Source organism: Choloepus didactylus, chromosome 9 (assembly GCF_015220235.1).
Source record: "Choloepus didactylus isolate mChoDid1 chromosome 9, mChoDid1.pri, whole genome shotgun sequence".
Lineage (NCBI taxonomy): Eukaryota > Metazoa > Chordata > Mammalia > Pilosa > Megalonychidae > Choloepus > Choloepus didactylus.
In genome coordinates, this window is record NC_051315.1 from 93,802,021 (window position 1) to 93,826,387 (window position 24,367).

The 24,367-nt window shown below is 34.3% G+C and overlaps 1 protein-coding gene across 1 annotated transcript in view; it reads right to left on the bottom strand.

Moving 5' to 3' along the window:
• Nucleotides 1-24,367, bottom strand: part of ALS2 (alsin Rho guanine nucleotide exchange factor ALS2) — an 84,036-nt gene that overhangs the window by 34,263 nt on the left and 25,406 nt on the right. The window contains 9 exon segments of the mRNA XM_037849205.1: nt 3,540-3,605; nt 5,564-5,744; nt 7,951-8,122; nt 9,785-9,870; nt 9,873-9,966; nt 12,094-12,171; nt 14,776-14,872; nt 18,100-18,268; nt 21,327-21,684. Coding sequence (XP_037705133.1) covers nt 3,540-3,605; nt 5,564-5,744; nt 7,951-8,122; nt 9,785-9,870; nt 9,873-9,966; nt 12,094-12,171; nt 14,776-14,872; nt 18,100-18,268; nt 21,327-21,684 — 1,301 coding nt within the window.

Sequence of the window (24,367 nt, forward strand, 5' to 3'; positions counted from 1 at the left end):
GGGGTATGGGACTCTTGGGGATGTTGTCTGACTCTTTATTCTACTTTGGTTTAATGCTATCTTTCCTTTTATCGCTTCCTAGCTGTCATTTTTTTTTCTCTTTCTTTTTTTACCTTTGTTTCTCTACCTTCTTTGACTCTTCCTCCTTCTTTGTGGAAGAAATGGAGATGTCCTTATATAGATAGTGGTGATGGTAATGAATACATAAATACATGACTATACAGGAAACCAACGATTGTTTACTTAGGACGGAATGTATGGTTTGTGAACAAAACAGTCTTTAAAAAAATGGGTTGATGAAGAAACCCTGAGGGTACTATATTGAGTGAAGTAAGACATACACATAAGGACAAATGTTGCAGGGTCTCAATGATATGAATTAGTTATAATATGTAAACTCATAGACATGAAATATAAGTTACTAGGATATAGAACAGGGCTAAAGAATAGGGAGTGGTTGCTTATTATGAGCAGAATGTCCAACTAGGGTAAACTTAAACATTTGGAAATGGACAGAGGTAACAGTAGCACATTGTGAGAATAACTAACAGTGCTGAATGGTGTGTGAAGGTGGTGGAAAGGGTAAGCTCAGAGTCACGTATGTCACCAGAAGGAAAGTTAGAGGTTAAAAGATGGGAATGTATAAAACAGTGAATCTTGTGGTAGACAATGTCCATGATTAACTGTATAAATATTAGAAATCTCTCTCATGAACTAGAACAAATGTATGACACTATAACTAGAAGTTAATAGAGGGGCATATGGGAAAATATATACCTATAGTAGTAGTATTTTAACATTCTTTCATCAACAGTAACAAATGTACTATACCAAAACTATGAATCAGTAATGGAGGGGGGGTGGTTAGGGTTATGGGAGGATTTGAGTTTCCTTCTTTTGTCTTATTTCTTTTCTGGAGTAATGAAAATGTTCTAAAAATTGAAAAAACAATTAATTGTGATGATGGATGCACAGCTGCATGATGGTACGATGAGCAACTGATTGTACACTCTGGATCTTTGGATAATTGTATGGTTTGTGAACGATCTCAATTTAAAAAAATGATTAAAATGCCCAATTTTATGTTTTATACATTTTACCTCAATAAAATTTAAATTCTAAAAAGTGAAAGGGAAATATAAAGATAATATTAGAAAAAAATACAGTTTACCACCCACAGATCTTCACTGAAAGAACTGTTAAAGAACATACTTCAGAATGAACAAAGCTGAACCAGAAGTAAGGAATGGGATATAGATGCAATGATGAGCAAAGAATTTAGTAAACATGTAAGTAAATCTAAACAAACATGGAGTATAAAAATCAGTCAGGGGAGACTAAATACTTAACCAAAATAACATGTGAGATGGGAGGGGAGAAGGTTGTGAAAATATCCTAAGGTTTTTGTATTGTCCAGGAAGAGAGCAGATAATGACTAATTTTTGTCATATCAAGATGTATGTCAAAACTTTTAAATATAATTACCATAAAAGGAATTTTTAAAATTTATTGCTTAAAGTGAGAAGATGTATCACTCCTGAATCTATTCGCACCTGACAAAATATCAAAACAGGTAAGAGCAAAAACTGACAAAATGGTGAAATTAATTATTTATGTTAATTGTGGAAGATTTTAATCTACCTCTATCAGTGAGAGAGCAAGCGACTAAGAGTGACTAGAACACAATTAAAATCTGATTTATTAAACAAATATGGAACTAAGTACCTCCAAAACAGAGAACATACACTTTTTCAAGCATAAATAGAATGTTTAATAAAACTGACCACATATTAGGCCACAAAGCACATCTTAGCAAATACCAATGAAATGATATGAAACAGATGATATGAAACAGACTACAATAAAATAAATGTATTATGTAATATAAAAATGAAGGCCAAAGCTCCTACGAACCAAAGAAAAAAGTATAATGGAAATTCATAAAAACAAAATTTATCAAAATTTTAAGATACAGCTAAAACAAAATTTACAGGGAAATTTATAGCCTTACCTGAATACATTAGAAAAATAAAAAGACTGAAAAGTTAATAAACTAAGAAGTGTCAAACTCATGAAACTGGCAGATATTAACAGGTGACTGCAACAAAAGTAGAAGGAAATAAAGAACAGAAAATAATGAAATATTTCAAAGTTTAATCTTTGAAAAAAATTAATGAAAAAGGATAAACTTTTGACAAGTCTGACCAAGATAAAAAAGGCACAAGCACTAAATGAATAATAAAAGGAATGATAAATAGGGCATAGAGGTGAAAACATCTTACAACAATATGCCAATAAATATGAAAGCAAGGATGCAAGAAACAATTTTCCAGAAAAATGCAAATAACCTAAAACATAAGAAACAAAGACCTGAACAGACCTACTTATTAAAGAAATTGAATCAGTAGTTAAAAAACTACCTACAGGAAATGTCCCCAAGAAGGCCAGACATTTTTACTGATGAATTCTACTAAATCTTTAAAGTATAGATAATTCCTATCTCATACAAACTGCTCCAGAAACAGAAGAAGGAAAGCTTCCCAATTTATTTTACATTTGCTTGTGTGATCTTATTTTACATTTGCTTGTGTGATCCTATTACCAAAATTTAGTAAGTTCATTAAGTTCAGTAAGAAGATAAAAAAAAATCTCATGTTCAGACAGATGCAAATATCTTAACTATTAGCACATTGAATCCAGCAACATATTTAAAAACTAATGCATAATGACCACTGAATATATCTTGGGAATTCAAGGTTACTTAACAGTTAAGTAATCTACTCCTATTTGGATTTTAAAATGGAAGGGAACTTGTCAACCCTATAAGCAATATCTACCAAAAATTTTTAGGAAATCATTCTTAATGGTGACATGTTAAAAAGTATTCCCTTTAAAATCAGAAAAGAGATAAGGATGCTAATTACGTCTAATAAGACATAAGATCAAAAGCAAAAATGGCAAAACATTAACATCTATTAAATCTGAGTAGTGACTACATATTTGAAATATTTTATTTTTGAAAAATAAGTGCATTTTTTTAAACTTGACCCTGTTGCTAGGTCAATACTTATTGAGAAACTACAGACTTCAGAATTACTGACTTCAAGTAAGGGGTTTTATATTTACTACTTATCCAGAAGTTAAATACAAATACTTCATATTTGTGTAACACTGTGTACTTTTCAATGTATCATCAATACATTATTTATTCCTTACAGTAAGGGAGAGAGTATTCCCATTTTCAGATGAAAAAAATTGGGCACAGTGAGATGAAGAGACTTATCCAAATTTGCAGGGTTAAAAGTAGAGGTACTGAAGACCCAGCTCTTATACCTTTTAGTTGAGTGCTTTTTCAATATCATACTACTAAAAATAAGCAGGGGTTAAGAGTACCTGCCCTTTATAAAAGCTAATGAAAAAAAATCTACATTTTGATTCACTTGGTAAAGTTACACCCAAGTCAAAGCTTTCCCTGGGCACTCAAAAATACAGAATGACTTTTTTTGTTATATTGATAACTGGAAGGCGTATTTGCTTACATGGCAGGCTTCGCGAGAAGCTGGAATCCTCCCATAACCAGGAAATTTGTTATGGATGTGCAATACCTTGAACAAAAAAAGAAAAACAAAAGCAAAAACAAAAAACACATGCATGTTAATTTAAAATCTAAATTAGCTCTTCAGATTTTTCAAACAAGTACCTGGAACAGATATTTGGTATCTCGTATCTTGCCACAGAGTATCAGAACTTTTGGGATGTCAACATTCATGAACTATAAGGAACTGACGAGAAAAGCAGGTCATGTGATAATCACAATAACCAGGGAGGAAAATGCCATCTAGTGAAGATGATATTAAAATAAAAAATCTACAAAAACATCTAAAAAGCTATGCAGAAAATGCTGTAATTACTTAGTAGATTTTACTTGGTAATTTGATTATCAAACTTGAGAAAATACAATTGAAATTACTGGATTCTTGAAGTAACTTTTCTCCAATCTTCACTTCAGGTTTCCCAATGAAGTCCTCAGAAATAAACAATAGAGAAGGTTAAGGAAACAGGCTGAAAGAGCTTGAGTGAGGCAGTTTGATGAAAACAAATAAATGTTGAATTATACTGATCTACTGCTAGAGAATAAGTATTGATATACTGTTTTGAGGGACATAGATTTTCCATACGCCTGGGCAGGCAAATGGAATCAAATGACTTTGAGAGAGAAGGTATGTTTTGCAAGTAGAAGAGACATTCCTATTAAAAAAACAGCGCAAATACAAAATAAAAGCATTTTCAAGTATAAGGCCTGAAGTACCAAAGAAGAAAGAGAAGTGAAACAGAGAGAATATGAGGTGAATGCAAATCAAAAAAAGGGAAATTATACCAATAAAAAGCTAAAACCTTCATATAAACAACAACAAAATCTAGTTTTTTAAAAAAAGTAAATTACTATCAAGTTATCTTATTTTCACTTTTCATGTCAGAAAGATGATGGGTAAAAAGATTCAAACCAGGGTACTTCCTTTTAGACAATAACTTCAAACATATTCAATTAGCTTAGAATTAAAACCACATACATTTAAATATATATAAGTAAACAAACCACATACATATCTGCACATATGAGTTTGAAAAGAAATATGGGAAGATGATTAACAATGGTTATTTGGTTATTTCTGGTGGTGGAATTATGGGTGCTTAAAATATCTTGATCATCTCCATTTTTATGGTTTTCAATAATACACATACATTACTTATGTTATAAAAAATCTAAATAAAACACTGACAGAACATCACTTCCCTGAGGCAGGTACTTTTCATCAGCTCCACACTGCGGCTGCAGAGCTGGCACTTAGTGGACCCTTAGTCAGTATTTGTTGGATAGAGGAGGTATAAATGAATAAAGAATAAAACATATACTTCAGACCAACAGCAAATCTTAATATAAATTAAAATAATGCTTAAATTATGGCTGGCATCAAAATGTCAAAATACAAATTAGGAAAGAGGACTATTTCAAGTTAAATTTTCAAATACACTTGGGATTTCTTACTTGGAAAACATGAAAGAACTTGGGGGAGAACTATCCTATGTTCTATTAAGAAAATATCTTTTTAAAAATAGTTTGGTCTTTAAACCCTCCATTTATACCACAGTAGATAGCAGACATCAGTATAGCTCCATATGTTTAATCAGCAGTTGGTCTTAAAATCATTTGTTTACAGTAACTTATTTCCTCAAATTTGAGCACAATTCACTTAATAAAACTGTTCTCTAAAGAAACAGACTTATTCCAGCATTTTATGTAAATTAAGTACAATATCAATCATTTTACTAGAATATAGAAGGAAATATGTAAATTCATAATTTTAAAACCTTTTTTTTTCCCTTAGAGAAAACTAAATTTTAACAATGCAAAACAATATTGGTTTAAGATTAAAATACTGCTTTGCAATTTCTATTACCTTATTATCACTCTCCCTAATCTAGTCTCTTCTGATTAAGGAGCTGTACTCCTTGGCAGAATAACCCTGCAGAGATTGAACATGACATGGGACTGGATACTTGCTCTGTGTAACTATCCAAGAAGAGACTTGCATGCTTCAGAATGACCAAACTCCTGGCTTCCTTTATCCCATGAAGGAAGCTGCTCAGTGAGGCTCCATGTTGACCAATTAGGTAACACAGCTTGCTGAATCGGCTTGCCACCCCCTGCAACAGCTGGACGGTAGTTACAGTGCCCAAATTTTCTGTAACAAAATAATGATTAGGATGCTGATGATGAACCTAAAGATCTTATAGCAGCTCAGGTTACTCATTACCTAAATATTTCTCTTTTGTCAAGATTACAAATTCCCTTTTTCTAATAATATTTAACATTATTATCATAGATGTAATCTCAACCATGGAACCCATATTAGTGTTAAAGAAAGCAACTTCAGAGATAACAGAGTCCAATCACCTGAAGAGCTTATTGAAAACACAGGGGACCTATAGATTCTGATTTAGTAGGTCTGGATTAAGATCCCATGATGGATATTTAAAAAAAAAGAAAGAATTTTCAGGTGATTCAGAAAATCAGCCAAATTAAAGAACCACTGAGCTAATAATTCTCTCACTTTGAAAATAAGTAATCTGAAGCCAGGAAAAGAGAAACAAATGATCTAATTTCACACAACTGGTTAATGACAACCATTTCTGTGGTTCCACTTTGGTTAACATTTTTAACTTTTTGAAATCAATTCTGTCTTACTTGCCCACTGGGCAAGCCCAAGCCTTCAGTGCAGAAAAGACAATCTAAAAATCAGATTGCACAGGTTGCTCTGATCTTTATAGAGGGTTTCAGGAGAATATCTGCTTCTCCCCAGCCCAAAGTTTCTAATTTCCAGAACTTCTTTCCAAGCAGTGAGCCTGATGAGCAGACCAGTTAAGCCTACCACAGAAATCAAGAATCAGGACAGGGGAAAGGCAGACCTCATTTTCCTTTCAGAGCAATCCAGGAAACCTGGATTGTGTCCTTTCCCTTGCCAAAGTCCTCAAGTATTGGGCCCACTCAGAGATGGGGAATTTAAACAATAGAGAATATATACCATTTTAAAAAGCCAAACATTAAAAAAAAAAAATGCAGACAGCCCACAACTTACAAAGGGACTCAATTCAGAAAAAAATTATAAGTTGTTTTAAAAGCAGATGTTTTTCCTTTAGAAACAATGGGCTGACCCACGTAAGACAACGTCATGCTAACATGGCAAAATTTAAGTACTGTTGTGCTAGCCTGAATTCTGGGTACTCAAAACAGGGGGCAAGGAATGCAGGGGAGAGAAAGACGAAAGAAATTTCTCTCCCTTTTCTGAATGCAGGACCAATGTTAGAAAAAAAAAGTTTGAAATAATGGAAGTTTGTCTTCAATAGCTCCAATGTCTATTCTGCATTCCTTTCTAACCTCTTAGCGAACATCACCTCAGCTGCTTATTACATCTGGACAGTAGCTCCCCATCCAGGACTTCCATATCTGTGTCCTCTATATTACCTCCACATGTCCAATCCCTCTTTGTAGCTGATTTCAGCTAAGACAGGAATCAGATTTAATCAATTCATATTAATGTGGGAAAACTTACACCCCTAGAGTCATCCACAATTTTAAGAGACTACTTATAAATCCAATGAATCGCTACTTGATATGATTCTAAGAACTATAACAAAGAAAATGAAAAATTTAGGTACAGGCATACCTTGGAGACACTGCAGGTTTGGTTCCAGCCTGCCACAATAAAGTGAATCTCACAATAAAGCGAGTCACAGGAATTTTTTAGTTTCTCAGTGTATATAAGAGTTATGTTTAGACTACAGTGTGCAATAGCATTAAGTATAAAAGTTATGTTTACACCATATTGTAGTCTTTTAAGTGTGAATAGCATTATGTCTGAAAGAACAATTGTACATACCTTAATTAAAATGTGACAGAGATACAAACTGAGCACATGCTGTTGGAAAAATAGCACCAATAGACTTGCTCATGCAAGGTTGTCACAAATCTTCAATTTATAAAAACTGCAATATCCACGGAATGCAATAAAACAATGCATGCCTGTACTATAATGGAAGATATCTAGTGGGCTATAAGTGTTGTCTGGCAGACTAGCTCCTAGGGTCAACTTTCCCAAAGTTGTTACTGCTTTTCTGTCATGAATTTTCTAAAAGCTCCATTTTTTTTTTACCTCCCCAAGGACTCCCTGGACAGGAGAAAGAACACTAAGAATGGTAGAACAGGGCAGGGCCAGCCACGTTATTGACAAATTGGAAATAGTTTGTAAGTTGTTGACTGCCTGTGTACAAAAAGAAGAGAATGGAAAGGAGAAAACCAAAACTCAAATGGTTTTCTTTATTAGTGACACAGAGAGAACAGATAAAATAAGAGACCAGATTATTAGGGGACAGGGGCAAGGCTCTGCTTACCTAAACTAAGAAGAGGTCTGAGAATCTGAGATTTGATATCACTCAGTTTTGAATAGAACCGTCTTTCTGTAGTAGCCAACTCATGGAGGCTGGCAATATATCCCATAATGTTTTTGTCCACTAACACTAGGCAGTTATCTTTTCCTGCTGTCATTCCGCTTATGTACCCGAGCTGAAACAGATAAGAAGCAAAACATCAAAGATAAAATACAATTTTTTAGCATCAATTTGGTGTACTGGAGCCAGTTCACACAAGTTGATGAGAGCTGACTGCTATATATTTAGGAATTTTGCAAGCCAGTTATTAAATCATTAGTAGCTCAAAACTGGCCATAGTGAAAGTACCAAGAAAAGTGGCAAACACTACAGATCAGAGCTTTTCTATTTTTTAGGAGCTGGTTAACCAGCACATCATTGTATATCAGGGTATGTGTGTATATATATATATATATACATATATGTATGTGTGTCTATATATGTATACATATATACACACATACTTTTAAAATTTATCTCCAAGATATTTTTTATTTCACAGTACAGATATTTGGGATCATGAACATACTGATCCCAAATGGATATATTTGGGATCATATATCCATATCATTGGATATATGTCTCAAGATCCTCTTTTGCATGATTAGTCTAGAGGATCTAGATTAAGACAGAGCAGAGAAGATCCTTCTACTGCATTTTAAATTATCAAGGGTCTAGACACTGTCTTCCCTCCTAAAAGTAAATGTGAAAGTGATTTTCTTTAAGGGGTCTTTTTGTCATTTACCAGTGATACCACTGAACAAAAATTTTCAATGTCTTTATTCACATATCCTTATTAAACAAGGGAGCCAAGCTGCAGACCCGACAGACTATTAGCATTCCGTGGTAACCAAAGTCACATATCAGAGCCTCAGCCCTTCTGTCAGGCTACTTCATCTTTTACCTAGACTGCAGAATCTTTCATGGGAAATGTAGAGCCAGGGGCAACAACCACATGCCTGGAATAACTGAGTTCAAGAGCCAAATCTTGGTGTGCGTTACCTGTAGCAAGAACGATCATGTCCTTATAAACTCACAGCTTATATTCTTGGTCATAAACACAAAAAGAATAAAAAATAGTCCATAGGATGTATTATTCAATGAAAGTATGAAATCCAGAATGTACTGCTTTGAGGATTAACTTCTTTGTGGAATGTCACTTTGAGGATGTGGGTTACTAAAGGTACTTTAGTGGGAAAGATAACCACAGCATAAATTTATGAAAAAGGGAAAGGAAGTAGGAAAGGAGAGAAATTTAGATTTACAAACGAAAAGAAGGAGTAAACAGTAGTAAATAAATGAACGGCTAAAAGAAGAAGGAAAGCAGTGGGAAAGAGAGCACTGTTGGTGGTCTGTCAGGTCTGCCACCAGCTTGTCTGGTGCCTGACACCTACTCTATTTCTATTCTAATTCACCTCTGAGAGTTCCATGAACGCAGGCAGGAAACTTCACTGTGAAATGTGCTTTTTCAGTATTCTTACTTGAGGGTGTTAATTCAACAAATATTTATAAAGTACATACTATGAGGAAACAACAGTGAATGAAAGAGCCTAAAATCCCTACCCTCGTGAATCTTATGTTATCGTTAAAGAGGACAGAAAATAAATAAGTAAATTATATAGTGTGCTAGATGGTGATACGCACTGTGGAGAGAAATAAGGCAGAAAAAGGAGATAAGAAATGAGGGGGTTGGTGCATTTTTAATAAGGTTAGAGACACATACACACAAATAAAATAAAAAATAACAGATTTCTCATGTTTTATAGAATATGGGCTTTAGGATCCAATTTCTGTTTACCTTACTACAGGAAAGAAGTACTGGAGTCTTAGTATCACTGTGACTCCCTGGAAGGTTGTCACCTTCTGTAGGATCCTGTCGACCCTGTATATAACCCAGGCATGGAAGTCTTCTGTGTCCACTAAAAACAGGGAATAATCCTGGCCTGCAGCTATACTCCAGACTCCATTTTCACTGCCTACCTGCAATGATAGCAAGGTACTATCTGTTAAAACTGAAAGCAGTCAAAACTTCAGGCCCACAGGATCTTAAATGCTAGTTGCTTTAACAGGCATGGTACAAAGCAAGTAATATTCCAGAGAGCAAAACTCACCCAACAATGTACCTAACAAATGCAGAACAGATGCAGGAGTAAGAAGGAATCTCTTATTCAGCTTTTCAATTTAGAATTGGATTGCTTTTCTAAAAATTGGAATTTAAAAAGGGAAAAAAAAACACATATCTGTATTTTTTATTATTTTTAGAATTCCCCAGAGAACTTTTCCAGAAACTTCTAGAGCCCCTACTAGTCTGGCAAGGAGGACACACATGGCTGCCTTTGTCTATCCCCATTCAAGGTAAAAGAAAAACATCTAATAGGCCAATTCCATTCTGGCCATACTAAACCTTTGGGTGCTAAAATTCAGTCTTCCACTTGGAACTCACAACCTCTCTGGTGTGACTTGACTGTGTCACCTTACGGATGTTGAAACTGGCAGAACCCATGAGAAACCTATCTACATGGATCCTCTAGACCAATAGTTCTCAAAGAGTGGTCCCAGAGAACGGTAGCAATTACCTGGGAACTGCTTGAAATGCACTCTCGTCCCCAGAGCTAGCAGGGGTGAGGCCCAACAATCTGTTTTAACATGACCTCCAGGTAATTCTGATGTATGCAAGATTTTAAGAACCACTGCCCTTAGACCCATGTTTTTCAAACCTTAGGATTCAGGACCCACCACAGAAAGGCAGGTCCAAGAGCTCTGCATTGGTCTCCATCCCTCAACCAAATAAGTTCCATGTCTATCTGCTTTATATATTGGGATTCCTCATAATATTTCATTTGAAGAAAGGGTTCTGCTGTGAAAAATTTTTTTGGAAACTACTGCCCCAAGCCTCTCGCCCCAGATTCAGCATGACTCCTGTACTGATAAAAATTTATTTCCAGAGATCCATGCTACACTATAAATTTTTCTTAGTATAAATAAGTTAATTTTCTATTTTATTCAAATAAATGAAAAACAAGGAACAATAATTTACTATATCTTTTTTTCTGACAATATATAAGAAACTAAATAGCTTACTAATGAAATGTTTTATTAGATTAGACCTAGAAGTAGTAATTGTCACCTAGGGTTTAAGTTTTTTTCTTCCCAGTAAAATTAAGTTCACTGAAGGGAACTTAATTTGTTAATATGTGCTATCCCCATAAGTCTTAAACAGTAATGGTGCACAGCACATGTTGAATATATGAATTACTGCAATATTTATTAGCTGCAGCTTGCATTTGAATTATGCTTCTGAAACCAAGGTTACTTTTTTCAGTCTCTATTACTATCAATGGAGGGAGCCTGTCTTGAAAAGGGGAGATATCAGAATCAAACTATATATGTATGAACTCCACACTCCATTCTGTTAATTCTTTCACCATGTAAACTTGCACTCTCAACCCTTGCATAAGGAGCCAATACTATGGAAGCAAATTTGGAATTACCTCAGAGTATCTGGGCAGAAGAAAAGATTGAGAAACACTGACTGCTCCAGAATTGCTTCAAACGGACTAGAAACTGCCAATTTCTGAATAACAATCATATGAACAGTTCACATATGTGAAATCAGTTCTTATATCAGTGAAAAAACTACCTATACTTTTAGCTCAGCTAAAGAAAATTAAAAGGCTTACAAAAAGGCTTTATTACTATGTATGCAAAAAAACATAACAAATAACATTATGTAAAAGTCAAACTTAAGTGAGAAGACAAACAGTAGACATCATTTGGTAGTGTAAAGCTCAGGTGTCAACATCACAGTCCTAGAAACATTCATGTTTTAAAAGAAAGAACTTTTTCATTTTTTACATTTTAAAAATACTGTGAATATTTAATGAATAGTGGACACTAAGAAGTAAAGAAATATAAACTAACATATCAAAAAAAAAGAACATTCAACTTGAAAACAAGTGGCTTTGTGCTTTAAAAAAACTTTTTAAGAACATCAAATCAACTATAAATTACAAATATACAATTTCCCTAATTTTTTAAAATACAAAGTGTTATAGCTCACAATTCTGGAATAAGTTGCTGTAAAAGTTATCAAGTTCATAAAAGTACCTTTGCAAGACGGGGAACTGTTGTTGGAAAATCAGAATGCCCAAGTTGACCAAAGGTATTGCTCCCCCATGAGTAAACCTATCAGAAAACCACAGGAAAGTAAGAGTTGTGAATCTGATATTGCATATCAACTCTGAACTTTATACACACACACATACCCAGTTATACATAAATTACTTATATTAGTCTTTCCACTCCTTAAAATAACAGATATTAAGAAAATTCAGTTTTAAACAAAACCAGAGGATAATAAGCAGATAGGGTAGGCTAAGAAGAAGGCTACCAACACTTAAGAAGGCTAACAGTACACAGACTAATAGCAAAAGACGGTAGCTTTTCAGGTGCTTACTACCAGCCAGGCAATGTTCTTAATACTTTCAGTACATTAATTAATGTTTAATCATCAAAACAGTCCTCTTTTTTGGAAACAGATAAGGAAACTGGTCCAGATAGCTTAACTTAACCAAGGTCACAAATTTTTAAGTGGCAAAGAGCCAGGATTTAACCCTAAGAATTATTTTATACTGCCTCTTACAAAGAAAGGGATGAAAAAAAATAAGATAGATGCTATATAACAAAAGTAATCATGATTTCTTAATCTACAGATAAGAGTACTATGAACAACTGGAAAGCTTTTCATATATGAAGAGTCATTGTAGGAAAACAACACAGTATCTAGGTTCCATTACAGACAATATAATGACTATGTGTAATGAAAATGGCTTAGCTTATTCTGATCAAAGTCATTCATGGTCACCGTTCCAAGATTGTGACAGTACAAAAAAATATAAATAAAGTGAAAACCACTGACGAACTGACCACTTAGAGACAACCACTATTTTGTTTTGGGAACACACATATATAGCCTTCTATAAATCTGAGTGTCTCCAAGATAGATATACCATATACACAAAATGTAAAGTGCAAAACAGGACTGTACCATAAAGGCTGCTTTGTGACCTGCTTTTTTACACTTAATGGTAGTCATGACATTTTGTATGTCAGTAAGTATAGGTATACATCATTTTATATAACTATATATAATTCCACTATAGGCATACTTCAATCATCTACTGAAGCAAGCATATGTATTAGTATGCTCTTTCCAATTCTTTAATATTAAAAAATGGTATTAAAAATCCTTGAATATAAATATTTGTGAATACAAATATAAATATGAATATAAATATTTGAATATAAATATTTGAATAAAAATATAAGGAAATATAAATATTTCCCTTAGAATAAATTCCTAGGCAAAGAATTCTGGATCAATAAATATGCACATTTTTATTTTTGCTACTACACACTGACAAAATGCCTTCCAGAAAGATCCAATTTGCATTCCTGCAAGCAACGTTGTGTACCCTCTTCCCCACATCCTCACTGACACCAAGTATGAAGTACAATTCTTGCAAATCTGATAGGTGGGAAATTATTTCATTGTTGTTATAATTTAAATTTGTTTTGCATTTTGGTTGACCATTTTTTTCATTTGTTGTTGGCTATTTTTATTTCTTCTTTTATGAATGGAATATAAATCTTTTGACAACTTTTCTTTACGTACCATAGTAGCAACACTTTGTCTACCATATATGCTGCAAATATTTTTTCCCAGTTTGTTAATTTTGTTTGTGGCGTTTTTGCTGTTCAGGACTGCCGAATTTTTATGTAGACAGATGTATCATTACTTTCTAATTTCTGCTTTTGATGTCATTTCCTTTTCTATGTCTATGGTTAATGAAAAAATAACCTAAATTTGTTCTAATACATGAAAGTTTTCATTTTTTAACACATGCATCTCTAATTGATCTGGAAGTGGAATATGTAAGGTTATTTTTTTTTTCTTCTGCAAATGAGAAGCCAGTGGGTCCAACAACAGTCACCAAATATTCCTTCTTGTTTCCCCAATTGATTCGAATGTCATGTTTACCATATATTGAATTCTCATATATACTTGGGTCTACTTCTAGTCTACAGGCATATTTCTATTTCACTAACTAGTCTGGAGTTTTATAAGCTATTTTATAAGGCTAATGCTTATCCTTCCCTTCTGTTCTTTTTTCAAAATTTACATGCTTACCTCCCATGTTTATTCTCCCAGAATAAATATTTAAAGGGTATAGAATTCTTTATTAGCTTCCCAAAAAACATAAGAGTTTGATGGAGAATCCTTACCAGAATATATATAAGAATAACTTAAAAACAACTACTTTTTTTAAGATAGCTTATGTATCTAGCATGGTTTATGTGATTCTGAAGGTCACTTTCAGTTCCCAAAATTTTAAAAGAAAAACGTCTTATGTTTTCTTTTTTTAATGTCTTATTAATTATGGATTTTCTTCATCTAAGAACAAATAAAAATTCACCAATACCCTGGAAAAATTTTACTTCTATTTTTAGATGAAAGCATGACAGAAAGCTTCACAGTCAGGCAGATAAGTGTTTAAATCCAAGTTTACTACCAAGTGTGGACTTTAGACAAATTACATAATTCTTGTAACCTTACTTTCTCAACTTTAAAATGGGAATAAACACCATGTAAAACATTGGAAAAGATCAAATGAGTTATGGTATTGTTACCCTGGCATATAATGGGATAATCAGTAAATGATGATCTAATCTTGCTGAGAGTTGAACATCCATGAAAACAATGTCAGCATTTAATAGTTTGCCTCCTACCTGGGATTTTGCAGTAAGTGCAAGAGAATGGTGACCACCTGCTTCCAGATGAATTACTTCTTTACCATCCAGACATTTTACACACAGTGGCTGGAGCCTAAAGAAAAACATACACATTTACATACAAACTTAAAGTAAGAAGTATTCTCAGCAAGAATCATAGCCTTTCTCAAGTTGTGGAATCAGTGCTTTCAAATAAAAGTAAATATTTCAAAAGAAAACATTAAGGTAAAAATGTTGAATATATGTTCAATCTTCTCCTAAAATTCTAATAATTTTAGATGGTTTTAATTTAAACCTTTTTTATCATCACTAAACCCCAGAATTCAGAATCTGTCAAGAATCATAAATGACAAATGGTTTCAGTTTGCAGGGAGTCAACTGAGGACACAATGAAATATTAACCACAGGAGAGAGTTAGAAGTAATTTTTTAAAATTCCATTGATGACTTCACTCTGCTAGGAATAGATACTTACACTAACTAACTGCTTTAGGTATATCTAAACTTCACCTACAAATTTCAGATATTTAATTTGTTAATATCATAAAAATGCCTCTTAAACAAAATGACAGTTTTTCCCTGATATATGTGGACATAGTTTAATGTTTCAGTTATAGTTATTCTGACAGTGGCAACAGAGACATCTTTCAAGATTTAAAAAACACAAAAAAAAACACACCTGCTCACTCTTTTTTAAGTTAAAAATTTGAGCCATTCAAGTGTTTCAGTGAAATACCATCTTATTTCCAACACCCTTTTCTATATATCAAGATGATTATACACCTAAGAAGAAATGGAAAGGTGTACAATGGATACTTAAGTCTTTTATTGTTAGGAACAAATTTAAGACTAAGGCGACAGCTTTTTATCAGAACTAATGAGGCACAATAGTCTGGTGCTAGAAGGGACCAGATTTCCTCCAGGAGGAAACTGACATTAATAGACCTCCACAAGAATGCAGGGGTATTGGCCTGCCCCACCTCGATGGTTGCTAATGTGCTCACAGACATAGGGGACTGGTGGTTTGATGGGTTCAGCCCTCTAACACAGGACTTGCCCTTGGAAAGACTGTTGCTGCAAAGTCTGCTGCTAGGCCTCCCTAAATTGTGCCTAAGAGCCTCCTCCTGAATGCCTCTTTGTTGCTCAGAAGCGGCCCTCTCTCTCTAGCTAAGCCAATTTGAAAGATGAAATCACTGCCCTCCCCACTACGTGGGATCAGATACCCAGGGGACTGAATCTCCCTGGCAACGTGGAATATGACTCCTGGGGAGGAATGTAGACCCGGCATGGTGGGATGGAGAACATCTTCTTGACCAAAAGGGGGAAATGAAAGGAAATGAAATAAGCTTCAGTGGCAGAGAGATTCCAAAAGGAGCCGAGAGGTCACTCTGGTGGGCACTCTTACACACAATATAGACAACCGTTTTTAGGTTCTAATGAATTGGGGTAGCTGGCAGTACATACTTGAAACTATCAAACTACAACCCAGAATCCATGAATCTTGAAGACGATTGTATAAACATGTAGCTTATGAGGGGTGACAATGGGATTGGGAAAGCCATGGGACCACACTCCCCTCTGTCTAGTTTATGGATGGATGAGTAGAAAAATGGGGGAAGGAAAAAAACAAACAAACAAAGGCACCCAGTGTTCTTTTTACTTTAATTGCTCTTTTTCACTTTAATTATTATTCTTGTTATTTTTGTGTTTGTGGTAATGAAGGTGTCAGGGATTGATTTTGGTGATGAATGCACAACTATGTAATGGTACTGTGAACAATCGAATGTATGATTTGTTTTGTATGACTGCATGGTATGTGACTATATCTCAATAAAATGAATGTTAAAAAAAAAAAGAGAGACCTCCACAGAGCTGAGCCCTCTATCACAGGACTTGCCTTATGAAGCCCCTCACTGCAAAGGAGAGGCTAAACCTGCTTATAATTGTTCCTAAGAGTCTTCCCCTAAGTAGCTCTTTGTTGCTCAGATGTGGCCCTCTCTCTAGCTAAGCAACTCAGTGGGTGAACTCACTGCCCTCCCTCTATGTGGGATCTGACTCCCAGGGGTGTAAATCGCCCTGGCAACATGGGATATGACTCCCGGGGATGAATCCGGACCTGACATCATGGGATTGAGAACATCTTCTTGACCAAAAGGGGGATGTGAAATGAAACGAAATAAAGTTTCAGTGGCTAAGAGATTTCAAATGGAGTCGAGAGGTCACTCTGGTGGGCATTCTTATGCACTATACAGATAATCCTTTTTAGGTTTTAATGCACTGGAATAGCTAGAAAGTAAATACCTGAAACTATCAAACTGCAACCCAGTAGCCTTGACTCTTGAAGACGATTGTACAGCAATGCAGCTTACAGGAGATGACACTGTGATTGCGAAAGCCTTATGGATCACACTCCCTTTATCCAGTGTGTGGATGGATGAGTTGAAAAATGGGGACAAAAAACTAAATGAAAATTGGGTTGGGTGGGGGTGTTTTGGGTGTTCTTTACTTTTATTTTTTATTCTTATTTTCACTTTTTCTGGTACAAGGAAAATGTTCAAAAAATAGATTGGGGTAATGAATGAACAACTATATGATGGTACTGTGAACAACTGATTGTACACTTTGGATGACTGTATGGTATGTGAATATATCTCAATAAAATTGAATTTAAAAAAAAGTTAATTGACTACGGAAATGTAGGTCTAATTCCAGACTCTATTCTTTTCCACTGAACTATATATGTATCCTAATGTCAAATCTACACTGTCTTAATTATTGTAGCTTTAACAGTAAGTATTGAAATCAGATAGTATAAGTCCTCCAAATATGTTCTTCATTTAAAAAGTTGTTTTGGCTCTTCTAGATCCTTTGCAATTCCACATAAATTTTAAAATCAGCTTGTCAGTTTCTCTAAGAAAGCATGTTGGTATTCTGGATTGAAATTATTTGTCAATTGAAGAGCAACTGACATCGTAACAATACTGAGTCCTCCAGTCAGTGAACATGATATACCTTTCCATGTATTTAGGCCTTCTTGGATTTCTCTCAGCAATATTTTATAGTAGTGTATAAGTCTTACACATATTTCCTTAAATTTATTCCTAAGTATTTTATTTTTGATGTTATTATAAATGGACATTTTAAAAATTTATTTGTTTCAAATTCTAATTGCTAGTATATAGAAATAAAATTGATTTTTGTATATTTAAAACAAAAAAAAGAGAGAGAGAGACCTCCACAGAATCTTTCCTGCTAGACTTCGGTGACAGGAGAAAGGTTACTTGTTTAAGCCAATTTCTCAGTAAATACAGGTAGCACTTACCTAGGCAGAACATCACCATGCCCCAGCTGCCCTTCCTTCCCTTTCCCCCAGGTCCACACCTCTGTTCTTAGAGAAGGGAGGAGTGCATCTGCTTCTCCACTGTAGGTAGGTGTCAGAACCACAGTCCGCGTTTTCACCCGTGCAGCTTTTCTTAAGAGCCTGGGGGAAACTGAAAACAAAATGGGAGTGGGTTGAAGAAGTAGGGGTGAGGGAGGAGGGTAGGAAAAGAAGATATTTTGATAAACTGCTAATTTTCAAAGAAATACACTAACATGGTATTTTTGAAGCATATTCTATGGGTTCTCTGCAGAAAGGGGATTTATTAGTCAACTGAGTTTGGTAAAAGCTGCATACTACAGTCTACCCTCCTACCACTTCCCTGGTAGAGATTCACATACACATTAGTTTGCTGAAGAGCCCTGTTTAAATTTGTCTAAACGTTTGGCCACAGAATTCTTTTCTACTGCTATCTTATAGAACTTGTATTCTAAAGAATATGCTTAAAATACTACATTAAAGCTGACAAATACATTTGTCTCATTTCAAAGCAGAATTAAAAACCTAGCCTTTCCAAGCTAATCAAGTTCTAAGTTCAAATGTATTATAAATAACTATAATAAAGGATTCATTTTAGACATAAAATTACAGAATTTCTATGGTGGGAAACAGATTATAAAAGAGAAGTACTAAAATAAAAACATTTGTATTTTCTATACATATTTAAAATTATTTTATAGAGAACTTAATTTTTTAAAAGAATGCGACCATCTTTTTATAGTGTTCAAAATTACAACAAAGGCATATGTGCCAGTTTGAATGTATTATGTTCCCCAAAATGCCATTATCTTTGATGTAATCTTGTGAGAGCAGAGGTATCAGTGTTGATTAGATTGTAATTCTTTTGAGTGTTTCTCTGGAGATGTGCCCCATCCAACTGTGGGTGATGACTCTGACTGGATAATTTCCATGGAGGTGTTATCCCACCCATTCAGGGTGCATCTAAATTAAATCACCGGAGTCATATAAATGAGCTGACAAACAAAAGGAACTCAGTGAAGCTGAGAGTGACATTTTGAAGAGGAGCTACAGCCAAGAGGGAAACTTTGAAGAATACACTGGAACTGAGAGAGGAGCTTCAACTTACAGAGACATTTTGGAGACAGCTTTTGAAAGCAGACTTTTGCTCCAGAGAAGCTAAGAGAGAACAAACACCCCAAGAGCAACTAAGAGTGACATTTTTGAGGAGCTGAAGGCTAGAGAGGAATGTCCTAGGAGAAAGCCATTTTGAAACCAGAATTTGGAGCAGACGCTGGCCACGTGCCTTGCCAGCTAACAGAGCTTTTCCGGATGCCACCGGCCATCCTCCAGTGAAGGTACCTGGTTGTTGATGCCTTACCTTGGACACTTTATGGCCTTAAGACTGTAACTGTGCAACCAAATAAACCCCCTTTTATAAAAGCCAATCCATTTCTGGTGTTTTGCATTCCAGCAGCATTAGCAAACTAGAACAGCATACAACACTATGTAAATCTTGTACACCAATTTAGTGGCAGTATATGTTTTTCAGAAAATCATCAAATGTCACTAAGGTAGACTTGGTCACTCAGTCATTTAACTTGTGAACCACAATAAAGTGACCATCACTGGCTAAGATCAACATCTTTTCTGGTGGGTGTACTATCCATTTGTATGCATATTATGACTCAAATAAACCCACTGATGTTTCTGCAAGGATGTATTCCAAATAATTTTAAAAGAGAGAGGGGAAAAGAATACAGTGTAATATTGTATGTACAGTGAAAATATTCTACAAAAATTTAGGTAACTACGTACAACTTAGGAAATAAATCTGTTAGTTGGATTGCTTATTTTATCTAGTCTAATGACATGATAAAAATCAATATTCCATATTCATGGTGGTTCCAGAAGATCTCAAATATATTTACACTTAAAATGCTAAAGGACATTTCAGAATAACAAAATTTTGGTTCAAGATTCTCCACCAGACTTATCAGAACCCATGGGCCTTCTTACATAAGATATATACACACATGCACATACATATGCATACACATATACTACATACATATATTTAAATTTATCAGGACTAAAGGTTTTATCTGCATAAATGAAAATCTAGTGCAATGAGAATTAGCGGGCAGGATAAGAGAAGTGTTCTACGGCACAAGAGAGTGCAATAAGTAATTAGGACAAGAAGCAAAGCAGGGAACAGGAGCAGAGCAGAAAAAGTATGTTTTAGTACAGTCTAGGATTCCTAACTTTGGAGTTTTGTACAAAATGGTGTAAACCAGGGGTTGGCAAACTCCAGCCCATGGTCAAATACAGCCCATGACCTATTTTTATATATAAGGTTTTATTGGAACATAGCCTTGCTCATTTTTTGTTTACGCCTGCTCTTCTATGACAACAGCACAATTGAATAGTTATAACAGAGACTGCATGGTCCCTAAATCATAACATATTTCTCTTTAATCCTTGACAAAAAAAGTTTTCCAACTCCTGATCTGATGCTATGCTTCTCAAACTTTAACATGTGTACTAATCACCTGAGGATCTTGTTATAATGCATATTTTCATTCAATAAGTTTGGAATGGCACTTAAGATTGTGCGTTTTTAACAACTCCTGGGTGCCGTTGATGCTGCTGGTCTGCAGACCACATTTTGAGAATCAAAAGCCTAGATGACTGAGATTGCCGAACTGATTGAGAAATGTGGAATGACCAACTGCATAATCCTCATACTCTTAAACATTTATTGCTAATGGCTTTAGGAAATAAAGTCTTTTCTTACTGAAGCTGATGCATAAATCATGTAGGGATGCTAGAAAAACCTCCTCTTTCAGGCCAAGTAGAGTAATTCCTCAGTTATCCAATGGTCACTTATCTACAAACTCATCTATCTGGAATATGGGCCCCAACTAGGAAATGGGGAGGCTACTGCTATATTCCAGAACAACAAAATAAGTAAGGTTCATAATAAATAAGGTTTATAAGCAGAATAAAAAGTTATGTAGGTATTTCTGAAGCAAAGAAGTATGTAACTTTCTTTTTAAACTACTAAAATGGCCAAAATTAAGTAAAATTTGACACTTGAATTTGTCAGCCTTAATAACTAGGAAAACTAATTTATTATAATATAGCTTGTGATGTCAGGAGCATCTTGGATTCACCAAAATTCAATTCAAAAAATCTGGCTACTTCCTTACCTTGTGACAGCAATCCAGGCAGGGAGAGTCTTCGGCTGCCTCCTTCTGATTCCTCTTCCCTGATATCCACAAGACTTGAACTTTTCTTTCCTTGCATTGATTCCTGTTTAACCTGTTCTTCTCTGCTATCTTTCAGACCTTCAGGGCCTGTGGAACCAGGGCCTGCCTGTGCTCCAGTTTCACAAGGGGCTGTACTATAAAAATTCATAACTTTCTTAAGAGACAAGGCCCCAGCTTCATATGTAGCAGCCACTCTCACACCAACAGCTGATGCACAAGAGACCACCAAGCTGTTCAGGGCTGAGGTGCTTGTGGTTGGTGGGCTGTGAAGATGAGGAACTGCTTCTTCTACAAGAGGCTAAAATATACACACATTAAAAAGTAAATATAAAAATACAATCTCTTACACAATAAGCAAAGAATAAAAAGAATGTTTAAGATCCATCACTATTTGCATGCTTAATGAATTTAAAACAGCAGAAGGCCTCTTCCCCTCCAACTTAAAGGTATCCTTTCTTGATAACATATTGAACACATTAATTAAAATGAGTACTAAATTAATCAGACATGGTACTTAAAATACAGTTCCTTATACCAAGTAGCTTTGTTTGAGTGCTGTTTATCCATGGTATTTAAAAATAATCCTCAGCTGCTTTTATAAAATTAATCATAGCAGAAGAGGGGGCAGGGAAAAAAAAGGTATCAAAAACACCGCCTTTAATACAAGGTACACTATGACATCCCTGGGGAGAATGTTAAAAAGATGCAAGTTTTGTTATTGAACACTTTTAGGAATATTTACATAGATTGCTACTAAGAATATCAGGAAAAAAAATAGTTTTAAGAGGAAAAGGCTTTTCCTAAAACAGTTCATAAATGGAAATTTAGGTACAGCATAGATAGGCAAAACAAAAAAGTTATACCTGTGACTTATCAAGTCCAAAATTTTGCAAGATCGGGGAGTCAACTGAAGGATTACCCTTACTCCTCCTACCAGGAGGGTAAATACAGTAGGTTAATAATTAAACATTTGGAATGAAATAGTTCATCCTTGTGTGATTTAAAGGTGTATGAAAAAGTCAAACAAAAGCTCTCTAATATAGTAAGGAAAATCCATTGAAACTTACTCTAGGCTGTCTAACAACATTGTTTACTAAAAAGAATAGCAACCAAATTTATCTACTAAACACACAAAAAGAACTTTTGGCTTAACAGGATAGATTACAATGAAAAATTTCTCATTCTACTCAAGGATCCCAAAGGGCATATACATATTCCCTAATTTGTTCTTTATTAGTAAACAAACAAATTTAACAATGGCTTTTGATTTTCTTAAAGGGAATAATTCCTGGTGCCTAGCACAGTGTGTGACATGTAGCAGGTACTCAAAACATTTAGGAATTTAGAAGCACTATTCCTGTGCAAGTGAGAAGTCTGTAATTAGAATACTTAATAAAATAAATAAATACACCACATAGAACAAAAGATAACTACAATAAATAGATAAATAGCTGGTGATCCAGTTCCTTTGATTTCTTGTTCAGAAGAATTAGCATCACTGTTTCTACTTTGTGTACAAATGCTTACAATACAAGCATCAAATGGTATTTAGTGGTGACTTTTTAAGGGCGTTCTTACCAATTGTTAGAAGAAAGTCACAAAATACTACCTCATATAAACATTATATTATTCTTATAAGTTGCTCCTTCTACTTAATATTATTTAAGAATGCATGACTAGCAATTTTGATGAGAGACAATTTTAGGAGTCCCAGTCAACCAATAATAAAATTCAATAGTGAGGCATAATGTTTCATTGCCAAATATTTTGGTTTATTTCACTAAAGTGAGATATCCTTTCAGCAATATCTAGCCAGAAGAGAAAAATCTTATCCTAAACAAATGTATATTCCTAATGAATTAGCTGTATGATTGAGACACTGTTTATAAAAAATGAATTAAATTTAATATAAACACACACACTACCAAAACTAGTACATGTAACAAAAACTTTATGTAACTGTTATATAAATGTTTAACAAAATGAATCCAAAGGAAATATAATTTCAATGATGATAATCTAATAATCAAATAAACCATGAACAATAAACTTTTAACTTCTAAATTAATAAACTGAAGGGATAAATTTTAAGGGATAACGTTTAAAAAGTCTCAAACATTTTTATATAACCACATATAAGTCAAGAATTTCCTACATGCATTCCTGTTAAAATATTACCTTTGTTTGGTTTAGATTTTTATATCTTTAAAAAACAGCTTTTTCCTAACTCTAAAGAAAGCAAATACCCACAAAGTTCAGAAAGTAGACTGTGAAATAAAGATTATTTCTATAAAACTTTAAGCCATGTTCTCATTCTGATAGAGAGTAAACAACAGGAATAAAGAATTAGGAGGCTTTGTGTTTTCTAACACCTGAGAAAACATACGAACAATTCCTTTATGACTAGTTGTTTTTGTTTTGTTTTCTCGTTTTAATAAAAGCAAATCAAAAGGCTACATTAAGAGTAAAAAATAGAAATTATTCTTTTAGAGCAATTTGTTTTAAGCAGGGAGACTCCAACTTTATGTATGCTACTAGCAAATAGTTTTTTCTTCCAATTTACCACGTTTTCAAATGAGACTAATTTAAATAACATAAAGAAATACCACCTGCTTCCTCAGAAAAAGCCCAATGAGAATCACAGCTATACCTGAAATTCAAATAATATGTAATGCCAGTAAGTTTTTAAAATTTGCCTACAAATAGCAACATTCCCTGATAAAGAAGGAAAGGACTTTTCTCCACAGAACTCTAAAAAGTGGTAAAAATACAAGTCAGAAAAATCCTCCTGAGCATATAGTTAGATTATATTATTCAGGGACCCAGCAAAATTCAGTACCTTAGCCATGAGGAAAAGTTTTAGGTAGAAAAAAATGGGATTTTGACACTTACAAGACAACATGACATCTTTCAAAATCTTAAAGGGCCAGAACTTGAACTTAAAGAGTGATTTTTAATTGATACAGGGTCTTTCCTTATCT